This window comes from Dendrobates tinctorius, unplaced genomic scaffold, assembly GCF_039654945.1.
Source record: "Dendrobates tinctorius isolate UK_male_01 unplaced genomic scaffold, ASM3965494v1 ptg000004l, whole genome shotgun sequence".
Lineage (NCBI taxonomy): Eukaryota > Metazoa > Chordata > Amphibia > Anura > Dendrobatidae > Dendrobates > Dendrobates tinctorius.
The window spans coordinates 39,832,539-39,857,551 of NW_027361672.1; the positions used below are offsets into that span (position 1 = coordinate 39,832,539).

Sequence of the window (25,013 nt, forward strand, 5' to 3'; positions counted from 1 at the left end):
ATTGCCATGGTGACCTGATGAGACGACATCCGGGTCACCAGAGCTACATTTGTGGCCAAAAGTATTGACACCCCTGCAATTTTGTCAGATAATACTCAGTTTCTTCCTGAAAATGATTGCAATCACAAATTCTTTGGTATTATTATCTTCATTTAATTTGTCTTAAATGAAAAAACACTAAAGAGAATGAAGCAAAAAGCAAAACATTGATCATTTCACACAAAACTCCAAAAATGGGCCAGACAAAAGTATTGGCACCCTCAGCCTAATACTTGGTTGCACAACCTTTAGCCAAAATAACTGTGACCAACCGCTTCCGGTAACCATCAATGAGTTTCTTACAATGCTCTTCTGGAATTTTAGACCATTCTTCTTTGGCAAACTGCTCCAGGTCCCTGATATTAGAAGGGTGCTTTCTCCAAACTGCCATTTTTAGATCTCTCCACAGATGTTCTATGGGATTCAGGTCTGGACTCATTGCTGGCCACCTTAGAAGTCTCCAGTGCTTTCTCTCAAACCATTTTCTAGTGCTTTTAGAAGTGTGTTTTGGGTCATTGTCCTGCTGGAAGACCCATGACCTCTGAGGGAGACCCAGCTTTCTCACACTGGGCCCTACATTATGCTGCAAAATTTGTCGGTAGTCTTCAGAATTCATAATGCCATGCACACGGTCAAGCAGTCCAGTGCCAGAGGCAGCAAAGCAACCCCAAAACATCAGGGAACCTCTGCCATGTTTGATGTAAGGACCATGTTCTTTTCTTTGAATGCCTCTTTTTTTCTCCTGTAAACTCTATGTTGATGCCTTTGCCCAAAAAGCTCTACTTTTGTCTCATCTGACCAGAGAACATTCTTCCAAAACGTTTTAGGCTTTTTCAGGTAAGTTTTGGCAAACTCCAGCCTGGCTTTTTTATGTCTCGGGGTAAGAAGTGGGGTCTTCCGGGGTCTCCAACCATACAGTCCCTTTTCATTCAGACGCTGACGGATAGTACGGGTTGACACTGTTGTACCCTCGGACTGCAGGGCAGCTTGAACTTGTTTGGATGTTAGTCGAGGTTCTTTATCCAACATCCGCACAATCTTGCGTTGAAATCTCTTGTCAATTTTTCTTTTCCGTCCAAATCTAGGGAGGTTAGCCACAGTGCCATGGGCTTTAAACTTCTTGATGACACTGCACACGGTAGACACAGGAGCATTCAGGTCTTTGGAGATGGACTTGCAGCCTTGAGATTGCTCATGCTTCCTCACAATTTGGTTTCTCAAGTCCTCAGACAGTTCTTTGGTCTTCTTTCTTTTCTCCATGCTCAATGTGGTACACACAAGGACACAGGAAAGAGGTTGAGTCAACTTTAATCCATGTCAACTGGCTGCAAGTGTGATTTAGTTATTGCTAACACCTGTTAGGTGCCACAGGTAAGTTACAGGTGCTGTTAATTACACAAATTAGAGAAGCATCACATGATTTTTCGAACAGTGCCAATACTTTTGTCCACCTTCTATGTTTGATGTGGAATTATATCCAATTTGGCTTTAGGACAATTCTTTTTGTGTTTTTTCATTTAAGACAAATTAAATGAAGATAATAATAACAAAGAATTTGTGTTTGCAATAATTTTCAGGAAGAAACTGAGTATTATCTGACAAAATTGCAGGGGTGTCAATACTTTTGGCCACAACTGTAGGAAACTTGCTGATCATGCGTACCGCCTGATCAACAAACCTCTCTGTCAGTGCAACGCTGACAGCTTCTATGGCATGCAGATACTGCTTCATCTGCATGCTATAGAAGTGATCAGCCTGCAAAAAATGATAGTCCCATAGTGGGACAAAGTAAAAAGTTTTTTTAAATAATTGTAAAAATATTTTTAAAAAATGAAAAATAATTTAAAAAAATCAATATATAGTATATTCTATCACTAAATAAATATTTGAGTGAAAAAAATCTAAACAATAAAAGTACACATATTTGGTATTGCCGCATACACAACGACCCGACCTATAAAACTTTCCCACTAGTTAACCCCTTTAGTGAACACCATAAAAAAAACAAAGGCAAAAAAATGCTTTATCGTGATACCGCCAAACAAAAAGTGGAATAGCACGCGATCAAAAAGACAGATATAAATAAACATGGTACCGCTGAAAACATCATCTTGTCCTGCAAAAAACAAGCTGCCATAGAGCCCCATCAGCAGAAAAATAAAACAGCTATAGCTCTCAGAATAAAGTGATGCAAAAATTATTTTTTAAACATAAAATAGTTTTTATTGTATAAAAGCACCAAAACATAAAAAAGATATAAATGAGGTATCGCTGTAATCGTACTGACCCGAAGAATAAAAACTGCCTCATCAATTTTACCACACGCGGAACGACATAATAAAAAAATAAAGAAATTCATGAAATGCTGGTTTTTGTTCATTCTGCTTCCCAAAAATCGGAATAGAAAGTGATCAAAAAATGTCATGTGCCCGAAAATGGTACCAATAAAAACATCAACATCCCACAAAAAAACAAGACCTCACATGACCCTGTCGGCCAAAATATGGAAAAATTATAGCTCTCAAAATGTGGTGATGCAAAAACTATTTTTTGCAATAAAAAGTGTCTTTTAGTGTGTGACAGCAGCCAAACATAAAAACCCGCTATAAGGCATTTTTCACACGTCAACTCCTGATATTTCCAGTACTGGAGATGTCAGTGTCCGTGTGTGCAATACTTGCGACACACCTGTGGCATGCGTGTGCCGCATCAGTACCACATGGACGAACGCCAGGGAAGAAGCGTTAGGCCATGTGCACACGTTGCGGATTGTGCTGCAGATTTTTCTGCTCGGATTTGTAAAAATCCACAGGTAAATCCGCAGGTCAAAAGATCTGCGTTTTACCTGTGGATTAGCCTGCGGTTTTCCCCTGCGGTTTGACACCTGAACAATGGAGCAGGTGTTAAACCGCTGCGGATTCCGCACAAAGAATTGACATGCTGCAAATTTAAAACCGCGGAAAAAGACGCAGCGTGTGCACTGCGTTTTTCATTTTCCATTCACTATAGTGGTACTGTACTGCTGCGGATCCGCAGGGCCAAAAACGCTGCGGATCCGCAGCAGAATCCGCAACGTGTGCACATGGTCTTACAGTAAGCGCTGTTCCCCAGCGCCGGGTGCTGAACACAGCTTTCCTCATTCTTCCCTGCTCTGCCTGTGATCGGCGAGAGCAGGGGAGAATGATGAGAGTTACATTTAAGTAATAAAAGAGACAGCAGGCGGCGGCTAATGGGACTATTACTCCCATCAGCCTACCCCTGCTGCTGCTAATAATAGTGGCAACAGGAGCGGCAGATGGGAGTATTCATCAATAATTTTTAAAAAATGGCGTGGGGTCCCCCCCATTTTTGACAACCAGTATTGCTAAAGCTCATAGCTGGGTGCTGGTATTCTCAGGCCGATAAGAGGCCATGGATATTGACCCCCCCCAGCCTAAATATAGCAGCCCACAGCTGCCCAGAAAAGGGCAGATACATTTATGAATCAGGGTAATTTGATATTTTCATGTCTCTGAACAGTGGGTCCCAAGAGTCATTGTTACTCGTGGGTCCTTGGCACCTCTGACATTGTTTGCATGAGTCCAGTGGGTGGTCCTCCATAGTGATTGACAGCCATCTTCACATGCACAGGGATGGAAGGAGGACTCTCAATTACTGAATAGGACCGCCCACTGGACTCATAAGTAAAGAAACATCAGGGATTTTAGTGCATAAATTGCAAGATATACTGTAACTTTTCTTTCACAAATATTTATAACAATCTGTTTAGCTCTTCCTTCTATATAACATCCTGCCTGCCGATCAAATATCATTTTCAACATGACGTGTGCCTTTTAAAGGGAATCTGTCAGCAGGTTTTTTCTATATAATTTGAAGATAGCATGAGGTAGGGGATATAACATATTTCAACAATGTACTATTTGTTAAGCTGTGTGTTGTTTACTTACAATGAAGGTTTTATCACCAGGACCTTATCACTGCTCAGACTACAGCAGCACCCATGATACCTAGTTAGACCACGCCCCCTCCTGTGATAAGCAGCTCACTGTCCATAGACTATGTACACAGAGATCCTGCTGTGGGCAGGGTTCTGCTACATGCTGCATCTAAAAGCTCTGATTGTGTGAGAGTTGCTGCACCCAGTAAACTAAGTGATACATCATTACAATCAGGATCTCTTTGCCTACATTACGCTACTCTCAGAGGAGGCAGCAAAAATCTGCTGAGAGATTCTCTTTAACTGTAAAAAAACACGTTATCCCTGTTCATAGGCTTTAATAAGGTGTTATACATTTATGATGCTATATAAACATAGAGAAATCTATGTGTCCGGTCGCCTACATTATCAAATATGATGCTAATTATATATTTAATTTATTTTAGGCTTCTCCTGTCATTAAGATGGAGTACGTACCGGGGCTGCTATCAGTTCTGCGCGGATTAAGCATTCAGAAATATGCTGAAGCATGTCTTGGACGGTGTTTGAACGACGGGACATTGTCCCAGTTTGCCTGAAAAAAAGAAAGAAGATGAGTAAATTAGTAACTTTTGAATATTATAGGGTAAGAATAGACTAGAACTTGATAGGATCCCGGCTGTATGAACAATATACATACATTGCTATGAATGAACATATTCTATGTATTCTCCAGATACAAAGCTGCCCGTAATGAAAACAATGTTGTGGAGATGCCAAATATGCCTTCCCTGCAGCAACACTTATGAGAACAATTAATGGTTGTTGCATTAAAAAAAAATGTAACTATATGCAGTGCATTTCCTTTAATATGTCCTTTAGTAGTCCATGAGTTCTGTAGTCTGGTGCACATAATCTGGAACCACAACAAGAAGCAATCGAACGAGCAGAGAACCAATTATGAGTCTCCGCATAAATCCAGTTTTAAGTCCACAACTCCCAGACAAACCATATTAGACCTGAATTGAGGGCAAAGACTTGTGGCCAAAATGTAGGTGCAAAAATGCACCCTTTAGTCTGTGCACACACAGCGGTTTTTTTTAGCGGATTTGCCAATAAATCCGCTATAAGAATGCTAAAAATAAGCTTCCCATTCATTTCTATGCATTTTTTAATTTTTGTGCATATTGATGCGTTTTTTTACTGCGAAAAAACCGCTTCGCGGTAAAAAAAAAGCGGCATGCTCATTAATTTCGTGGATTTTTCCGCATTTCTGGCTATTTCTATGGGTCTGGAACCGCGCGGAAAAAAAACGCATAAAAACCGTGTGTTTTTTGCGCAAAAAACGCACAAAAAAACCACGCAGTTTCTGGGAAGGAAGTCCGGTTTTTAAGCAGAAATTTTCTGCTATGTGTGCACATTGCCTTACACTTATATCAGACCGACCTTTGAAAAATTACTTGATAGTTAAGTAACTTGGATACTTCATATTCAGGCCCCATTATTCCTGTACTAAAGGCATTTCACAGAGTATTAACACTCAGTGTTATAAATTATGCAGGATACTCATTAATAGAATGTGCCATGTACACCCAGTCATAAAGTCTACCAGCATAGAATATGCAGCACAAATACTTTATACTTGTATTTTAAGCGAGCCTGTCGCCGTGCCCCATCTAAACATCTACCACAGCCTTGGACGTCCCAAGAAGCCTTAAGAACTTAAAATCCAGGACAGTTTGCTGGGTCCTAAAAACCTGTATATTTGATTAGGGCTGGATTTAAGGGTTAGCCAGAAAGTGAAAGGTGGAGCTGGTTAACCACATACTACCCAGGGGGTGTGTTCCTGTAATGTCAGAAAGGTCTTAGATGTTTCCTGGTTGCACCACTTGTGGAGGAAGGCCATGTGAATGTCCAGGGAGCTGGCTGAAGCCTTGAAAGTCCAGGGAGCAAATGAGGGTCTGGACTAGTGACAGGACCCAGATAAAGCCAGTATGTGAAGCCTGCAAAGCTGTTAAGCAGGTAACCCAGAGCATGGGGAATTGTGTGCAGTGACAGGTGTCAGTTATTGACCTGTGTGAACATAACCGCAGTTGAATGGTTTAATAGGTCAGATACAGATGTATCTACTAAAGAGAATGGACTGTGCGTGATGTTTACATGGCCTACTATAGTTTATGGGTGTATAATAAACCAGGAATGGATTTATGTAAAGGAAGAAACTGTTGCTGTTTCAATATTGCTGCCAAGTTAGTGTACCCCAACCCGCTTAGTGATAGATACGTCACACCAAGGATACGCACAGCGAGTACTGGCTGCTGCTTTCATTCTAGCATAGGCATATGAACCCAAAGAAGGGCAGTCAGAATATTCACTAGATAATAGAAGGAAATTATTCTGCTATATTTCAGTTCATTATGTGCCAAATAAATATATTCACTCCATTTTGATAGGTATATATAAATTAAAAATATTAATTTATTTGAACCCCACAAATAAAATCTATAACATTTGCATTGGTATTTTGTTTTTGTTTTTTATAAAAGGGAACCTGTCAGCTGATTCATGTTACCAAAACCAGAGTCAAAATCTGAGACCATCTTCTGCATTCTAACCATCTAGGTTTTTCTCTGAAGCACCGCGGCATGTTCGAGAAAAGTTAAAAATGCGATGGAGACAAGGTGACTGGTCCAAGAGGCACATCCTTGCCATCTTTTTCCAGTCGCACATCTAGACGGACAGGTCTCTTTCTATACACATACAATGGGTTACGTTAATATCAGCACTAAACATTGCAGATCAGTCATATCCAGGATTTGCAGACTGGTTCTGTGCATTCATCTGCACAGTAGATATACTATTTGTATACCCTAGTCTGGTTAGTAATTCAGACCCAACAAGTGCATTCTGGGATTGTTTTCTTGCAGACCTTAGGCATTTGTCCATAGGTAATAAATGGTCCATTGTACACACGGACAAAAATATATTTGTGAGAATGTAGTCATAGGCAAAGACCTATCAGTCTAGCTCAGTGGGCGGGGAGAAGTCAACAAGAGCCTTCCCCTTGGACTAGTCATCTTGTCCCAAACTGTGCCTTCACCTATGATTATCTCCAAAACGAGTCAGTGTTAAATACGGATATTTAGAATGCAGAGACCCCTCTCTGATTTACGTTGCCCTTGTTCAGCTTCCTTTTAAATTCCCATCATTGGTATAGGAATTCTTCTAATGATATTCAACCGTCAAATGTCCTTGACAGTGCCACCTCTCCCAAGCGTCTGTCACATGCTGAGAGCTTTTAATTTCTTTGCCAGAACAAGCCATTTCTTGTCTGGTATGGGTGGGTATCGGTGATTTCATGTGTGCAGTGTCTCAGCTTGTAAGCAATAATCTTTCCTTCAACAAAAGTATAATTATGCTGACTCACTGAAAAAAGGTGTGCGAAATATGGATACACGCATCAGAGGAAAAGTCCACTTGTTATTACACAACTGGATTATAGCAGACCAGCCTAGGAAAAATGTAAGATATCCAAGGGAAATGTGCAGTCTTAATGTTACAGCAGACAACCCAGAGAAAGGAGTGGTGCATGACTAACTCAGACGCTAGACAGGAGTCAGGCCTTTATCAACAAACTTCATTGTATTCTGTGTGAAATCTACCTGTCTGACATCATCAGATTTATTATGGCAGACATTGATTTCAAAATGAGTTCACTGGAGTAAATTCATCCATATTCCATACAGAACAGCTGTGCCTCCCAAAATAGTCACCTCCAACACCAATGGGTCCAAACTTGTAGAGCTATCACCTGAATAGAAATGGTGTACAAATATGTAAAGAACCACTGAGTCAAAAAAGTTCCCACACAGCTTTTATAGTGATGGGGATCACAGTGTATGGGAACACAGATTCCCTACGTTGTAATAAAGAAGACAGAACACCCAAGACTAATTAAATATATAGGAAAAAACTGAGAATCATATGTACTTTAACTGTGAGATCATAGCATGAGCGGGCATATTTTTTGACCTGTGCTTAAAATAAATGCCACCCTACTTGACAACATGAGTGCACTTGAGGCACATAATTATAGTGGGTGCTGGAGTGGTAGTCACATCCAAGCCATAGAGCCTAAGAGGCCTAAAAAGTAATTTCGGCCTATATGAGAAGACCAATTGTTACCCACTAGAAAATTTTGCATTTTGGCCCATGAGCTTCAAGTGCTAAGTCACTGGCTGGGCATAAGATAAAGAGAATGCAAGGACGTTAGCCAAGCTGAGATCAGTTCTCTACTACTAAATTAATTGTAACATTTTTATTAAATCTGACAGAATAACTAAGCTTATTTATCCTTACTGGTAATGTCTACTGTATAAAAACATACCCACCATAGATATGAGTGGTTAGCATGTCCAGGATAAAGCTAGTCAACCAACTCATGTGATTTTATGGTTTATGTTGGTGCTTGTTCTAAGTATAGCCTAAGGCTGGTTTTACACTTACCGTGTTTTTGCGGGCCAATTTTGTGGCCCCAATAAATTTCTATGGGGCCGCAAAATCGACCCGCAAAAATTCTACGGTGTGCTGTACAGCTGTGAGGGCCGTTTTTGTGGCCATGAAAAAAAGATCAAGCTTGCTCAATCTTTTATATGGTGTATGGACACGGCCTCCATTGTAACCAATGGGGCCGCAAAAACAAACGAAAGTTTGTTTTTGTGGTGCACTGTGACTTCTGGTTTTGCAGAACGCCGTTTTTTTTTCCAATACTATTTCCATAGTATTGAAAAAATGAAAAACAGCGCTCCACTTTTTTGCGGTCCATTATTGCGGCAGACCACAAAAAATGCGGCGATACGGCCCGCAAAAAAAACGGCAAGTGTAAAAGTAGCCTTAAACCCAAAGTTTATGATTCTACAATTTTGTACCACATTCAGCGATAATAATTGCATCTAGCAATCCTAGCCAATTCATTACAAGCTGCAACTAGTAAGCAATTTACTTTAATAAAATGAGAACTGTAATCCAATTGCCCTCTTTGGGCACCATCAATGTTGTGTAAGCCAATATCTTTTACTACTTTCCTTAATCATTAAAAACTTTGCTTCTCCAAGGTCCAGGCTCCTGCAACAATGTAAAAAGGCCCCACAAGTACAGTTATGGGAAGGAAAAAGCAATAACAGCTTTAAAAAAAAAATTAAATTATGCTAAAGAATGTTTTTAGGAAAAGAGTTCAATTTTCAAGTTCACAAGTACAGCCTAAGGGAACCCCAGATATACGGTAGATTAAAGGCATTTATAAAAGGCAAAAAGAACTTTACTGACTTAGGACTTCAGAAGAGAAAAGAGGTCATTAGACTTTATTTCATCTAGGTGTTGGTGAAAGATTGATGTTCTGGAGGGGACCTGAAATACTTGAAAGCCTAGGGGCCCAGTCATGGGTTAATACAGCCCAGTGTCATTTCGATAATTCTTCCTGTCACCTATCACCCTCTCTCCATGCATAAGTCACAATGATAGGAACCGCCCTTCTCATAGCTTGTTAGACTGTCCGAAGGTGCATCATACAGAGCACAACTTACACCCTAACTTATGGCCTACAGAGTGGCAGTGCTATTTCAATGTTGGCATCAGAGGAGGAGAAAGCATGTAGCAGCTGCATGTGGTTTTGCTGTAAAATCAATAGAATATGAAAAGTAAGATACTGGGGGAAAAAAAGCTTCTCAAGTATATCATATACCTTGAGGCTGTTCCCTGGAACAGGTTTGGTATAATTCTCTGGAATGTGCTTTCACACAATATGCATTTACAACTTTGAGCCATTGGTCTGCTTTAACTACAATGTAGATATTGTACTTAGAAAAAAAGCTTGTTAAAGAAATACTAAAAGAAAGGAACTGGTAGAATAAATCACACTGGAAAACAAGAACAAAAAAGACCATCTACAAGCAGTAAGTATTAAAATAATTAACATCCCCTTGAAATAAATATACAAAGTCTGAATGTACACCGGCTCTGAAGAAATTACAAAACTTAAACTTGACAGACATGGGCCCTTCCCGGGAATGGAGAACAATCGGATTAGTAATTTTTTAAGTTGATATTGATGGGTTCGGCCAATAGATTGATGAGTGTAGGTGCCTCAAACAGAAGGGGAGGATCTAGCATGTCCGATTTCAGACTGCCAATTCTTTTGCACTCTTAGCCACTGCCAGAAATGTCCGGCAGTGTCTCTTTCATAGAGAACATATTAGCACGCGGCTGAGCGAGCACACATGTGCAGGATACGGACAAGATAGTTACCGGCCAAACAACCTGCCAAATCATTGTTTAGCTGACAGCAGACTAAGGTGTATGGGGGACTTTAGGCTCTGTTCACGCTGGCACTTATTCCACCTTCAAAGAAAAATTAGAAGGTGGCCATTATGTGAACACCACATATACCTTGGACATGCTAAACAACCAATATTTCTTAAACTTTGAAGATATAGCTTATACAGTATGTTCCACAATACAAAAAGTTTGTTCGTCGGGTGAAATCATTTTTAAGCTTGTTTAAAAATATTCATTTTTGGCAGCACATCCTGTGTAAACGCGACCTGTGCTACTGAAAACAATTACAGCTTATGCACACAGAACAATCTACTAGCAATCTTTCTGTGAATCAGAAGCACAGTCTGCTTGTCTAAACAGGCTATCAAATAACTGCCAATTGGAAAACGTGAAGCGAATCGGCTGTCTTTTTTGGCCTTTTGAATTGTGCAGCTTTTGAAGGTTTGGCAATTAGATTTCAATTTACCTGATCTGACTGTCTTCAGGCAAGACTGATAAACAACTCCAGTGCGAATGCCAGACTCTTCTGCTGTCAAAATGGGTCACCTGATCCACTGGGAGGAACTAAGCCCATCCTCCGGACATAGGTCACTCTTTATATTGCATATACATGACAAATGACATAAGTGCTCTGGGTTTTCTTTGGCCAATAAATGCTATACTACATAATAATAGTAAGCCATTTAATCCTGGTCACTCCTCAGCAAACCCCTTTATATAAGTCATAAACACTTTATGAGCTTTACACGTTTGTATGAGTAATGCAACAAAGGCGTGACCATAGATCGCAATTATGAAGAGTTGTGTATGATGGTTCAGCCGATGTACTGCACTACCTACCCAGTCATATAGTCTATACACCTAGAGTAGGAGTGAAGCTGAATATCAGGGAGCTGGAGTAATCATAGTCCCCTAGTGTGTTCTTTATCATATCTGTGCTGTTCCTTTTACAAGAAAGTTTTCTGATATTACAACACAATGAAAGTTTGGCTTGCCAATGGGTACTTGGCCAAGACACAAAACAACACTAGTAAAAAAAGAGAAATTAATCCAGCTCACCGCACTGCCTTGCTGGTACGATCCAGATCCTGCGCACGGATTTGACTAGGCAGTCAATCAATAATAGGAAAGAAAAAAGAAGTTCTAGCGCCAGGAATGGAAAATTAAAAATCCATTTTATTGTGCCATTGCATATTAAAATTCCAGCAGGTACAGCATATCTGTCGGATGACTACAGAACAACGCGTTTCGACGCCTCAGGTCTTAATCATGTTCTCAAAACGCGTTGTTCTGTAGTCATCCGACAGATATGCTGTACCTGCTGGAATTTTAATATGCAATGGCACAATAAAATGGATTTTTAATTTTCCATTCCTGGCGCTGGAACTTCTTTTTTCTTTCCTAAACAACACTAATAGTACAGTCGGTATGGAGCTTGTTTTGAGGACAGTAGAGGGGAGAGGCTTCTGCTGCAGTTAGATGTCTTACAGCCAGGTACAGGATTTCGAGAAGGAGGTGTATGGAAGAAGACACATGAGATTTCTTTATGTTTCTCTCAGTTAGTGACATAATGAAAAAAAAAACCCAGATCAATAGAAAGAGGAAGGCAGAAGAGAAAAGGGGTGGCATTTTCCGTGTTTAGTTTTCCTTTAATCTTAATTGTACATAAGCATGAACATTTGTGGGAGATTCTATTTAATGTACAAATATTAAATCACACACTCATTACAGGTTCAGACTGACCAACCAGAGTAGCCTCTAACACCAATATTGAGCTCTATACAAAAGACAACCAGTTTTCCTTTTGAAAAAGTAATCAAGATGTTTTCTAGCAGCAACAAGACATTTTACTACTACAGTTTTGTATAGTATGTGGCCTATCAACCATAGGCACCATACTGTAGAAATGTAGCTATTCTACTGTATATTGCTACGCTCCAGTTACATATGACTACATCAAGATAAAGGCTTCATTCTCATAGTATATATGCTTTCACTATACAAACAATCAGGGTGTAGGGCGTTCTCACTTGCTTGATGGATTCCTCTTAGAGTTCAGTAATTTTAGACTTAAGAGTTCTTTTACATATGAAGATAACTTTGTAAAACAGCCTGGCGTGTCAAACACCTACATCGGCACTGTGAAGAGCCAGCCAGGGGTGGAGCCAGGCTCATCTACGCTCTTCCTAGGTCTTCAAAAAATTTTTTCTCTGAAATGCCAGAGTGTTTCAGAGAATAGCATACCTGGCTACAATTGTGTAGCAAGGATACGACTCATACTGGTTTGGGCAACATTAATCACCCTTTAAAATCACTACTAATAAACTTGCCATAAAAATGCATTTATTTACTTTCTTTATGGACTACTCCCATGGGGAGGTCCTTTATTTACACATACTCCCCTGACTGGACATCTATATAGATTGCATACAATGGCCAGAATAAGCAATCTACATATAAATAACTGCTATCACCAAGTTAGCAAGCATTCCATCAGAGCCTAACAGTTAAGGTCCCGTCACACCAAACGATGCACCAGCGATCCTGACAATGATACGACCAGCGATCAGGACCAGCGAGGACGCTGGTATCCAAGGTAAATATCTGTTAACTAAGCACGCTCGTCGCTTAGTTACCTGCTGTGTACCTTGGATACCAGCGTGCTCGCACTGAGAGCTGGTATCCAAGGTAAATATCGGGTAAGTAAGCACGCGGCACTTAGTTACCCGCTGTTTACCTTGATACCAGCTCCCAGCGCGAGCATGCCGGTATCCAAGGTACACAGCGGGTAACTAAGCGCCGCGTGCGCTTAGTTACCTGATATTTACCTTGGATACCAGCTCCCAGCGTCTGCTTACAGCGCTGGAAGCTCACTGATCGTTGGTCTCCCGCTGCCACACGCAGCGTGCTGGCCAGCGGGAGACCAACAATCAAAAAATGGCCCAGTACATCACAAAATCAGCGATCTCGCTGTGTGTGACGGACCCCTTAGAGTGCCCACATGAACTGTTTTATTATATGCTCTATTATTTCATGCTGGTCTGTAAATGTTATAGACAACAATAACCTCTCCTTCTCTCATCATGACACTGTGGGAGCAGTAATGCCTAGAGGCCCCCATACACATTATACTTAGTTGAATCCCCAAATAATCTGCACAGGAAGCTTTTGACTGTCCCTTTACAACTAATGTCAGGAGGAGAGAAGAATGAAGCCTTTTGGATATCTAGTTGTAGGGAGATGGACCGGGTTAGTAGTAACTCTCTCGTATCAGGGCCGGAACTATTGGGGCTGTCACCATTGTTGCCGGGGGGAGCACTTTCTGACCTGGACAGACCTTTGCACTTGATTACAGGGGGCGGGTCAGAGATAAAAGGGACGGAGCACTCGAAAACAGGGTATTTGGCTGGAAAACAGCGTGCGCAGCAGGAGAAGGTTGACTCACTCTCCGCAAAGCGACACCAGGAGACCAGGCCTCATTTCCGACGGACAACACACGCGCAGCCCGACTGTGAGCAGCGCGTGACTGTGGGCCCTCTCACCTCCGATACTGGGGAGATGTCCCATACCAAACCGTTGACTATCCATAGTGTGCGCTGTAGGCCTGACCAGGGTAAACATGCAGAGACTGCCAGGATATTCCCGGTCCCCATCGCTGACCTCCATCCTTCTACACCGGCGCCACAGACGCCTCCTCCACGGACACTTTGCCCCAGTACCGCAAAGCTACGCCTAGGAGAGACAGGATACATCGTGGCTGTCAGGAGACAGTGCCTCACATTCCTCCAAGGCCAGGCCAGAGACTTCACGTGTCTCCTACAACGCCACTGCCGGATCTCCAAGCCTCCATCCTCTAGAAACACCAGACTGATAAGTTTACCCGTTATTTGAACACTTATTCTAGTCTTGAACCTTAACCCCCCCATACCTCCCTTATTCTCTCCCTGTGTGGAGTATTCCCTGAATTAAACACCAGTTAACTCTTGGTCTGCCTCCTGCTCATCACTGCATCCCGCATTCCTGCTTGACCTTACATAGTGACTGATCCTTCTGTTTTGCAGGAGATAAGCCGCTGCCAGAGGACAGACAGTGGCTCTATACTAGTATTCTTATGTATGGGGAAGTTGAGAGAGAAAGCCGTCAGCTGAAATATCAGTTGACACCCAATGTATAAGTAAGGGCCTTATGGGCTTATTTACTTGGGTAAACAATCTGCACATAACGAGCACTAATCAATGATATAGCATGTCGATTGGCACTCCATTTCCTTGTACCGTATATTTAGCATTCATATTGAATGTATAAAACTGTAGGGGAGCTTAGACTTGCTGGTATATTTTGCTCATTTGTTGGTCCGTCCCTTGGCCTATTTGCACAATGCAATGAATGTTCTTCTGAATGTTTGTTCAACTAATCATTTACTAGTACAGATGGGTTTTAAATCAGTGGGATCAGGTATGGACTTATGTAAAGGAGACAGTGCAATTTAAGAGAATGGAGTCCTACAAAACTTCCCATCACAAACTATTACCCCCATTTCAGGCAACTTCCAAAATTATATCCTAAAAAAAATTATCAAACAATCCATTGAGTAAAAAAAAAACAAAACATAAGTTGCACCCATTATCAAATGTGCAACCTCCAGAAATCATGCAGACCTGGCAGTATAAATTTCTATTGCAAACCAATTGTCTCATCAGGTCTATGTTATTGAATATCCAGGTACAATGGCAATTCGTGTTTAACTCGGAGTTCTCCTTTAACGCATGCATCTGGGGTTGTACACTAATATTTGCAAATCGGAATTGTGTAAGCTCAAAGTCCATGCTGTGTAGCCTCAAACATTGCTTTGTATGAGGAGAAGATGAAGACTATTTACAGTTCCATAGAAGAGATTAAATGTTCTTAAAATATCTATAATCAATGGTAAAGTAGAGCTGAAACTTGAAACGCAGTTGACCATCCACCCATCAATCTTTAAAGATCAAATACAGTAGCTCCATGTTGAAAAATGAGTGTATATCTCCTTTATTAATACTACATGCATTGGAATAGAATAAAAAAAAACTCTTTGTTTAATGTGAAAAATACTATAAACCAAATAAGAAGAAGCCCCTCTGATGTTGTTGCCCAAAGCTAATAAACAATTTGCCTTTAGTTGTCTAGTTTGGGCTTGGTAGAACATGAATTCTTCTAGTATGAGCAGACACTTTAAAGTATGGTTTGACATATGTCTGTCTAGGTGGAAATGAGACCTAATATCCCATTATATAAGTACCATTTATGGGGATGACAGATGGACTCCAGTCTAGGAAGCATTATCACTGACCCCTGGGTATGCCAACAGCACATTGTGCTTTATAATAACATCATCTTAGGAGGGACTAGATTTGGTAAAGATCATATGGGTCATAAATAGAGAAGGAATTGTGTATGGGCATCCTTACTTGCCTAGCCCTGGATTATTGCATAAAAAGGTGGCTTATAGAAAATATGTAGCACTCATTCACAAAAACTACAGCTTATTTGACTTTTTCTAATTGCACTTTTATATAGGATATCACACTGTAGAATTTGCTTTGATTTGATGATCAGTAGATAGGGAGTAGCTATAGGGTGTGCCAAGGTAGCAGTTACTACTGTGTGCTGCACCTGGTAGGGGGCCTATGACTTATGCCTTGACTTTTAGTTCAATACAACATGAAAGTAGCCCATTATTATTTTTCTATTCTTTTATTGTCTGGAATAGAAGCTTTACAGGAAATGGGAGTAATTCAAAGCTTTCCTACAAAGTTTACAGTGTGCCTGTTGACATTGGCTTGATATCTTGATAAGGTTACAGCCAAGTCATGTTTTGTTTCTTGTGTGAGAGCTGAATACATGAACACATAGTGCTATAAGCAGCTTTTATAATAAAAAGAGCAGTATCTAACAACATCTCTAGATCCTAGCTCACACATCAAGTGCCTATATGCAATGAGATGCTTCAAGTTCACCAATGGTCACCTACAGTGCTCAGAGCTCAAGGGTCTACTGACTGGAATAAAAAACAACCAGAATGGAATACTATGGGACCAATTCATTAAGACTGGCATTTTCCCACCCCCAGCTCATCCCTAGCTGTGCCGATTTTGGCTGAGCTGTTTCAAACTGATGTGGAAACGCAAAAAAAAAAAAATCGTAACATTTTTGCTCTATTCCACATTGCACAAAAGTTTGGCAACTTTTCAAAATCTTTTAAGCGAGCTTCCTGGCCTAACAGCTTTCATGAATCATTATTATTATTTAATCATGTCTTATACCTTTAATATTCGGAATTACTGACACTGAACAACAAGGAGACAAGTTTTTTAAGAGAAAAAATGTAGGGATCGATTAATTCTTGTATTTACATAAATTAGGTGAAAACTAAACTGGATTGAAAAAGGTCAGCATGACTCAATGGTTGGTACTGAAGTCTTTCTCATCACACTGAAATGCTCAGTAAATCCATTGGCAAGCCACATCCCGTGCATGTCAATTAGGTTTCCACATTTTGCATGGAAATCTGAGCCCTACTGAATCAAATTGAGGCTACTTCATCTGTGGGTCTACTGCTTATCTGGTAATGCACATCCACCGAAAAAATCTGAGTGCCAATTCTGGTGTGGAAATGTACATCAGATTTTTATGCCAACATGGGGACATAGACTAAAGCTGCCCATCCAAATTAGATACTTGTTGGCTGATCGTTTGACTGACAGCTACCTCTCCCGACTGCCCGACACAGTAAAGTTTGGCCCAGCCGAGCACTTTTGTGTTCTCTATGAAAGAACCACTGCCAGACTCATCTACTGGCGCCTTATGTCCCCACTAAAGAAAAGGGTTAAGTGATTGAATTTCAACCACCCGATCCTTAGGTCACATGACAATCTGTCAGGGCACAATGGGGAGGCTCCCACATACATAAGATGGTTGGACAATCCTGCCAAAATCGGTGGGTTCAGTTGACTTATCTATTGTGTATGAGGGCCAAAACTGTTTTGCTGTTAGAATCTTTAGCCCCTCAATAGTAGCATTTTATTGCCATGTACCTGGACTTGTACCAGGGATGAGTCATCTGCACATAAAAAATAGTCAGTGGAGATCATATCCAATGGTGAAACAATCATTAGCATTTACATCTTTAGATATATTTATTGTGCAAAGGTCAATTCATCCACATTCCCAGGCTCATAACTACAGAATTAAATAAGCAAATAATAGTTTATAACCGGAAGACACAAAAGAAGTTGCTGCAAAGAAGCCATGTGAAATGGAGACAATAGCAGAGCTGTAAGATTTACTTTGCTCAGTTTTGTCCTTAGACAGGCCCTTTATCAGGAGTGGGTAGGGAGTCATCCTGGAATGTGAGGTCACATAAGCAGCAAGAGTTAACCCCTAGAGTACAAAACACACAGGATGGCCAACATCAGCACAATTTATTGGACAGCAGGCTCCCTGGTTACTTTCAAATGATCCTTGGTAGAAATGTTTAGGAGAGAAATGGAACACACCCGCATTGTAAAGCATAGCTACATAGTAGGCATCTTACCTCACCCTACCCCCAAGCAAGTTGAAAAATTCCAAGTTTTCTTTGGTTTACAGCTGCAATTTTTCTTTACATAGTAATAGTACATGTGATCGTGTTATCTGCTGGCGACACTTTGCACTAATACAGCATTACAATATAAGATCATAATATACATGTATTACTGATGCTATTAGTAATTGGATTAGGCATTATAAGCATTACAGTCTCCAACTATTAAAGGTAGCTGTACAGTGTTAAAAATGCATGTTCTCACAGATATTATTGCAGTCAGTCTACAACAATGAGGAAACAGCAGGTATCAGGGACTGTGGCTGTAGGGATTGTCATTTGTCCACATCCATTACTCCCTTGTGTATTCTAGTCTAGGTTTATTTAAATTCTGCCAACTGGTTCTAGAGATATGAGCCTATTTATTCAATGCTAATGTTTATATTATTTAGAATGGGGGCGTGGCTCACAGGCAGGGTTGGCGTTAGCATCAGGCACACTAGGCAGCTGCCTAGGGCCCCCGCTCCCCAGGGGCCCCAGCCAGTGCAATGCCGCTAAAGGTACTGTCACACTTAGCGATGTACCAGTGATCCCGACCAGCAATATGACGCGGTCAGGATTGCTGGTACATCGCTAAGTGGTCGCTAGTGAGCTGCCACTACTACTACTGCTACTTACCTGTCACACTAGGCGATCCTGCGTCCTCCCGCCCGGCTCCACACTCGTCGCTCGTCTCTCCACAGGAAGCCCAGCAGGAAGCTGACGACGAGAAGCGGTCCAGGACGTTCTCGCGCGATCAGCGATAACCAGCGGGGGAGCAGGTTGTAGGTAAGTATCAGACACAGCGATGTCGCTAGCAATATCGCTATAATGTCACAAGTTATAGCGATATTGCTAGCAATATCGCTCAGTGTGACAGTACCTAAATAGTCGATACAGTTGAAAGCAATGATGGGGGAGAGAGCATCAGATAATGCTCCCTCTCCCATCATTCCCATCTGCCTCTGACACTGCGGGTGCGCGATGAGGTCACTTCATTGCGCACCCACTGTTTGCCGGGCAGTGCAGCTGCTGAGACCAAAGCCGAGCCAGGAGCAGTGCGGGGAACGAGGAGGAGAGGTGAGGATTGTGTTTTGTTTTTTTAAATATATCAGTGAGTACTGGACTGTGGGACTGAATTATATTCTCGGGGGGGAGCTACATTATATTCTATGGGGTGCTACATTATATTCTACGGGGGGCTGTATTATATTCTGAGGGGGGTTGCATCATACTCTATGAGGGGGCTACATTGTTTCTTATGTGGAAGTGTGCTGTATTATATTCTATGGGGGTTACATTATTTTTTATGGGGGGTTGCATGATATTTTATGAGGGGGCTACATTGTATTCTATGAGGGGGCTGCATTATATTCTATTGGGGGCTACAATATAATGTAAGGGGTGACTTTATTATACTCTATGAAGGGGCTACATAATACTATATAAGGGGGCTGCATTGTAGTCTATGGGGGGCTGCATTATATTCTATGTGGGGCTGCATTATACTATATTAGGGGGGCTGCATTATATTCTATGGAGGGACTACATTATATTATATAAGGGGGCTGCATTATATTCTATGGAGGGCTGCATTATATTGTATGGCAGGGCTGCATTATACTCTGAGGGGGCTACATTATATTCTGTGAGGTGGCTGCATTATACTGTATCGAGGACTATGGGAAATACATTATAGTATATGAAGAACTATGGGGTGCATTATACTATGGGAAATTAATTGTACTACATGGAGGACTATGGGGGTGCATTATACTATATGAAGCACTATGAGGAGTGTATTATACTATAAGGAGGACTGAGTATCTTAATATATGGAGGAATATGAGGAGTGTGTTATACTATATGAAGGACTATGGGGAGTATATAATACTATATGGAGGACTATGAGGAGTGTATTATACTATATGGAGGACTATGGGGAGTATATAATACTATAAGGAGGACTATGAGGAGTTTATTATATGAGGAGTGTATTATACTATATGGAGGACACTGAGGAGTGTATTTTACTATAAGGACTATAGTGAGTTTATTATACTACATGGAGGACTATGGGGCACATTACATTATATGGAGGATTATGGGGTGTGCATTATACAATATGGAGGACTGTGGTGCACATTATACTACATGGAGGACTATGGGGTGTATTATACTAAACAAGCAAAATGCTGCATATTCATCGAGAGATTGGATTGTTTATGCCAGAACAAAAATCATTGTTCTCTGCAGCACAACGCCCCGTGAAAACTGCAGCTATGCTGCTGATAACATGATACTGTATGGGGACAGATTGATCTATTAGTGATTGTTCTGTCCCATCATTATTCCTCAACGGGTGGAAAGAGGTCGGGAAACAAGTGTTGAACAACTTCAATATTGTCGATCACACTCGTTTACCAGCCTGAACTCAGCACACGTAAATACAACCGAAATGTTTCTGTGTGATAGCGCAATATGTTAGCATTTGGGGCCCCATTTTAAACTTTTGTCTAGGGCCCCACTTTGCCTAAAACCGGCCCTTCTCACAGGATCCTCTGGGGCGTGTCTTTAGGGTGCTCTACATTGTGACCAAGGTATGGAGATTAAGGTAGGGAGTCTCAATGCTGAAATCCAAAATCTGAGAGGTGGCAGAGATGAAGCTGGAGGGTGCTGATCCTGCTGGTGAACACAGTAATGGATAAGGTGAGAAAGAGACTTGTAGACAGCACTCTCTCCAGATAAAATTCAAACAAATTTATTTAATCCATAATTTAAAAAAAAACGCATAAAAACAATTTAACGCGTTTCTGGTGCAGCTAGCGAGATCGCTGATTTTGTGACGCCACAGCGATCTCGCCAGCTTGGTAAAGACCATAAAAGTAGCAGTAACTAAAAAGCCCCATATCTATAACAATGTATGGTGGATTTAATAAAAAGGAATACCTAGGAGCGCAGCAGGAATTAAATGAGGTACAACTGCTCACTGCCGAGTCCTCTTTAAGGCTAAAATATTGAACCACTAAACACTATAATTAATAATGCCTCTGTGGATATGCTGTATGTCAGCAAAAATAAATTATTGCAGGATACATATAGCCAAGGCTGGATAAAATTTTACGATTCAACTAGATTTCTGTAAAAAGGATTTTTTTAGCCAAAAGGCACCAAATTATAGGCAAATTTAAGGTGCATTTAGATGGTTAGAGTAAACATGGTAATGATCACCCAGTAAACAAGCACAATGTTCCTTCATTGGGTAGTCAGATCGTTTAATCATCATTAAATCGCCCAATGTAAAGCGGGAATGTATTGCCAACAATATGATGCTCTGTGGACAGAATAGTCAGTGCTAATCATTGTTCCCATCAGTTTTTAACGACACGTGTAAACAAGCGTTAATCGACTTGTGTGAAGTTGATCAGAGTTCATTGATGGGTCAAGATCAGCTCATCTAAATACACTTTAAAAAGAGGTTGTCCACTACTGGACAATCCTTTAGATGCTAGTGTGCCCTCCTACATGGGCGTTGCTCCAACAATGTAGGCGTTGTGAGTTCTGGAGTCCACGTGACTTTGTTGTGTCACATGAGAGCTGCCGCCAATGTTGAATTAATGTTGGTTAGGTACAGCGCTGGAGTAGCATAGGTCTGGGCGGCGAGTATGCAGGTTGCTTTATTTTATATGGGGCACTCTAGCACCTAAGAAAGTTGTGTCCATTATTTATCTAATTGCCGGGATGACAGCCAGCACAGAGAGAAAAAACATAGGACATTGGGAATGCTATTGCAGAAACCATGATATTTTTATTTTAGAACCAGCCTCTCTAGCTGATTTTAAGCAAATAACTGACCTGAATAAAAGTTGTTGTTGTTTTTTGTTTTTTTTAGAAAAATGTGCTTTAAAACATCAGGAAGGAGTCTAAATCTATGCTGGAAAGAGCCCTCCTTCTCTACCCACAAAAATAGAGAACATAAGTGATACAAAACAATAAGGTTGCTAAGGATGAGCTGTAGTGATGAGCAAACGTACTGGGATAAGTTGTTATCCACGCATGCTCGGGTGCTAACCGAGTGTCCTTGGCGTGCTCAAAAAATATGTTCGAGTTACCACAGCTGCATGTCTTGCGGCTGTTCGACAGTCTCAACACATGCATGGATTGCTTGTTAGCGATTGCCTGTTAGATAATCCATGTATGTGTTGCAGCTGTCGAACAGCCGCGAGACATGCAGCTGCGGGACGCAAACATATTTTTCGAGCACTTCGAAGACACTCCGTTAGCACCCGAGAGTGCTCTCTCACCCTTATCCGAACATGTTCACTCATCACTAATGAGCTCTCTAACAACATCAGTTACCAGGCAGACAATCCATAGCAACCAGAGCAGCTCAAATCAACGAGATTGGTTGGTACTGTGATATCAACTGAGAAAAACTGCTAGACGGCAGTAATGGTGGGCTTTATTTCAGCCCGTGTATGAAAACTATTACCGTAGTTGAATCACCTTCATAAAAGGACTTTTTTGTCTATAAAAAATAGTTACCGGAAAAAGGTTTGAATAAATCCATGATGGAGGAACCCACAAGAGCAGATCAGAGCGATGGTTCTATAGGTTCTTCTTACCCATAGGATTCGCTACATGTACACCAAGAGCCCAATTCATCATTGCTGCTTCTCCACTTTGCACTTGTACACTGTATTCTCTATCCATTTTCATTTGTCTTAAATTTATTTTTCCTAAACAACTTTTGTTTTTCCTGCTGCTTTAAACAAATTCATGAACAGCGACTTTTACAAATGTTTCAGTATTTGGTTGCATTTCATTCCAGTCTTTGCCTGGAGTAAAATTTCCTGTGGAGCTTTTAATTGGATGCATTTTTTGCATCTTTTGGTGCCGAGAAGTCCGAAAAACTTGCTACAGACAAAAATAAAAATAATTTATTTATGCCAAATTCATGACCCCTATGCGCCATTTTGAAGAATGTGGCACAAAAAAAAAAATCAGCAAATGTCACTACACTAAAATAATAAAGTGAAATCAATAAATCACAGATGACGATTTGAGCTCTGTGTGATATGCACCAAAAATGATGGGACCAATGCGCTGCTGCAGCGCCAGCCCTTCATGATAGACCTTGTGAACATACTACAGTTCGTTTTTATAAGTACACCCAGAGAAACTCTTCAATCAAAAAATGAAATGGAAAACAATGAATGAATTTACAATGTGTGAGCTGACTTATCTAACCCTGTAAAACAGAGCTGATGTTGTGGCAGTAAATCATTGTGTGCAGATTGTGGGGGTTGGGGTTGTTGTGAGAAAATTGAAGATATAAAGTAACCTGCTAAACCTCTTCAGTTTCACATTATCTTTCCTGAGAGAAAGCCTAAAGCAAAAACAAAAAAAATTCCTCAGTCTACTCAACAACTTTGCCTTAGTGATCTCATCCCAGAGCCAGACCTGTTTCCACCACCTTGGGTATGGGGGCTGGGTAGACCGCCCTGGCAATCTGTGGACAATATTGTCATTGCAAAACAGTTTCAGGCCACAACATAACAGCAAGTAAGCCACCATCATACTTCAGTCACAGATCATTTACGTAATCAACAGGGGTTGTAAAGCTTGGAGCATAGTAAATAATTCATAGCAGGTAAGGTTCACGGGTATGGCGGTGACTTCCTCCTATTCTGGATGGAAACACAAGTGTATGTATGATTTCCTAGATGCCACACTTGGTGCGGCTGACAGCAACTGTTTCAGGTCTGTCATAAGCCACTCACCCCGCTAAGAATTTGATACATCCGGATGACCTTTCCATTGACCGCTATGCAGAAAAATATGTTCAAAAATATTTTTACAAATAACTTAATATCAGGCTCATCTGGTTTTTTACGTTAACGTTAATTTTACTCATCAATTACTAACATTGGATTAAAAAATAATAACATAAAAAGCTTTGGAAACCAGACTTATTGGTATTAGATAAATTATCTTTCAGCACAATAGTAAAAAATGCAACAATTCTACTATTCGCTTTGGAACACATGCAAAATTTTTACCAAATTATCTAATGTGACATCCGGAGTGGCAATTCTATAGAACACACAACCTTGTAGATAATTACATCTCTGAGGAGGTTTTTCAGCTGCCAGATAATTTCAAAACAGTCGGAAACTCCAATTTGCACTTTTAAAATTATAGTACACCATAGAATATTTATATTTTTCTCACCCGTAGCCTTCTCCGGTTTGTTCGCTGTAGGACTGCTGGACGTAGTACGTTTTCTGCGGCATAATTCCTCCTCCGCCTCCTCCTACCACCATTTTGTGGTGGTTGTTCATCTCATACCTGCCGGATAGATCCGGGCCAGATTCTGCTCTAGTGAGCCTGCCTAGGGTATTGATCCGGGGATGGGACCCTCCGTTAATACTCATTTTGTAGTTCTATCGATAGCTGAAAAAGCATCCGCCTTGAAAAGGAAAAGTGATCTATGTGTGTAGGTGTAGTAAAGGAAGCGTACGTGAAGACAGGTAAAGCTAGCCCAGAAGTGGGCCACAATTTCCAGATGTGCAAGTAAATGATAGTCAATAGCAAGGCCCAAAAATGTATTGTAGGTAGTGGGAATCAGGAATCAAGCAGGACAGGCACAGAGCTTCCTCCTGTTTGCTCTACAGCTCTGTGCCTCTGGAATCAGGGAGAATGTGAACCAAGAGATGGGGGAGGAGTAGGAGGTGGCAGGTCTTTCCCAGCCCTCTCCTGTGGAAACGCCAGAGGCACACCTTTGTTTCTCTGTGTGTGTGTCCATGTTTTTTTTCAAAAGTATTGTGATTGCTGGCAACACCCTAAATATGTGCTGCCCCAGCCCTGCACCACCTCATAAATATGACAGCTCTTCACCTGAGCACGGCAAGCTCTCCCCATCATGTCTATGTCAGCAAAACACAATTACATACTTTTTCAGATGACTTCCATACATTAGGACCTCACGTCGAATATTTTTGAACTTGAGAATGAAATTAAACTTTTTTACCTACCCCGGCTTCATCCTAAATGAATACGCTGCAAGAACGCAGCCACGAACAGGTGTTATACATAGTTGGGGATGAAACTTTTTATGCAATA

At 41.0% G+C, this 25,013-nt stretch overlaps 1 protein-coding gene and 1 long non-coding RNA gene across 4 annotated transcripts in view; one reads left to right on the forward strand and one right to left on the reverse strand.

The window, feature by feature from the left end:
- LOC141083050 (uncharacterized) overlaps nucleotides 1–4,806 on the forward strand; it is a 95,190-nt gene extending 90,384 nt beyond the window's left edge. The window contains exon 3 of the long non-coding RNA XR_012230634.1: nucleotides 4,423–4,806. This is a non-coding gene — a long non-coding RNA (uncharacterized lncRNA). The remainder of the gene's footprint in view (nucleotides 1–4,422) is intronic.
- DSP (desmoplakin) overlaps nucleotides 1–24,590 on the reverse strand; it is a 57,292-nt gene extending 32,702 nt beyond the window's left edge. For 2 of the 3 annotated variants that reach the window (XM_073567191.1, XM_073567182.1), the window contains exons 1-2: nucleotides 24,123–24,589; nucleotides 4,454–4,550 (exon numbers count right to left, since the gene is read on the reverse strand). In XM_073567191.1, coding sequence (XP_073423292.1) covers nucleotides 4,454–4,550; nucleotides 24,123–24,325 — 300 coding nt within the window. In that variant the 5' untranslated portion in view covers nucleotides 24,326–24,589. Of the gene's footprint in view, nucleotides 1–4,453; nucleotides 4,551–24,122 lie in introns of all 3 variants that reach the window. The other variant, XM_073567175.1, reaches the window with a different exon arrangement.
- Nucleotides 24,591–25,013: the final 423 nt, after the last annotated feature.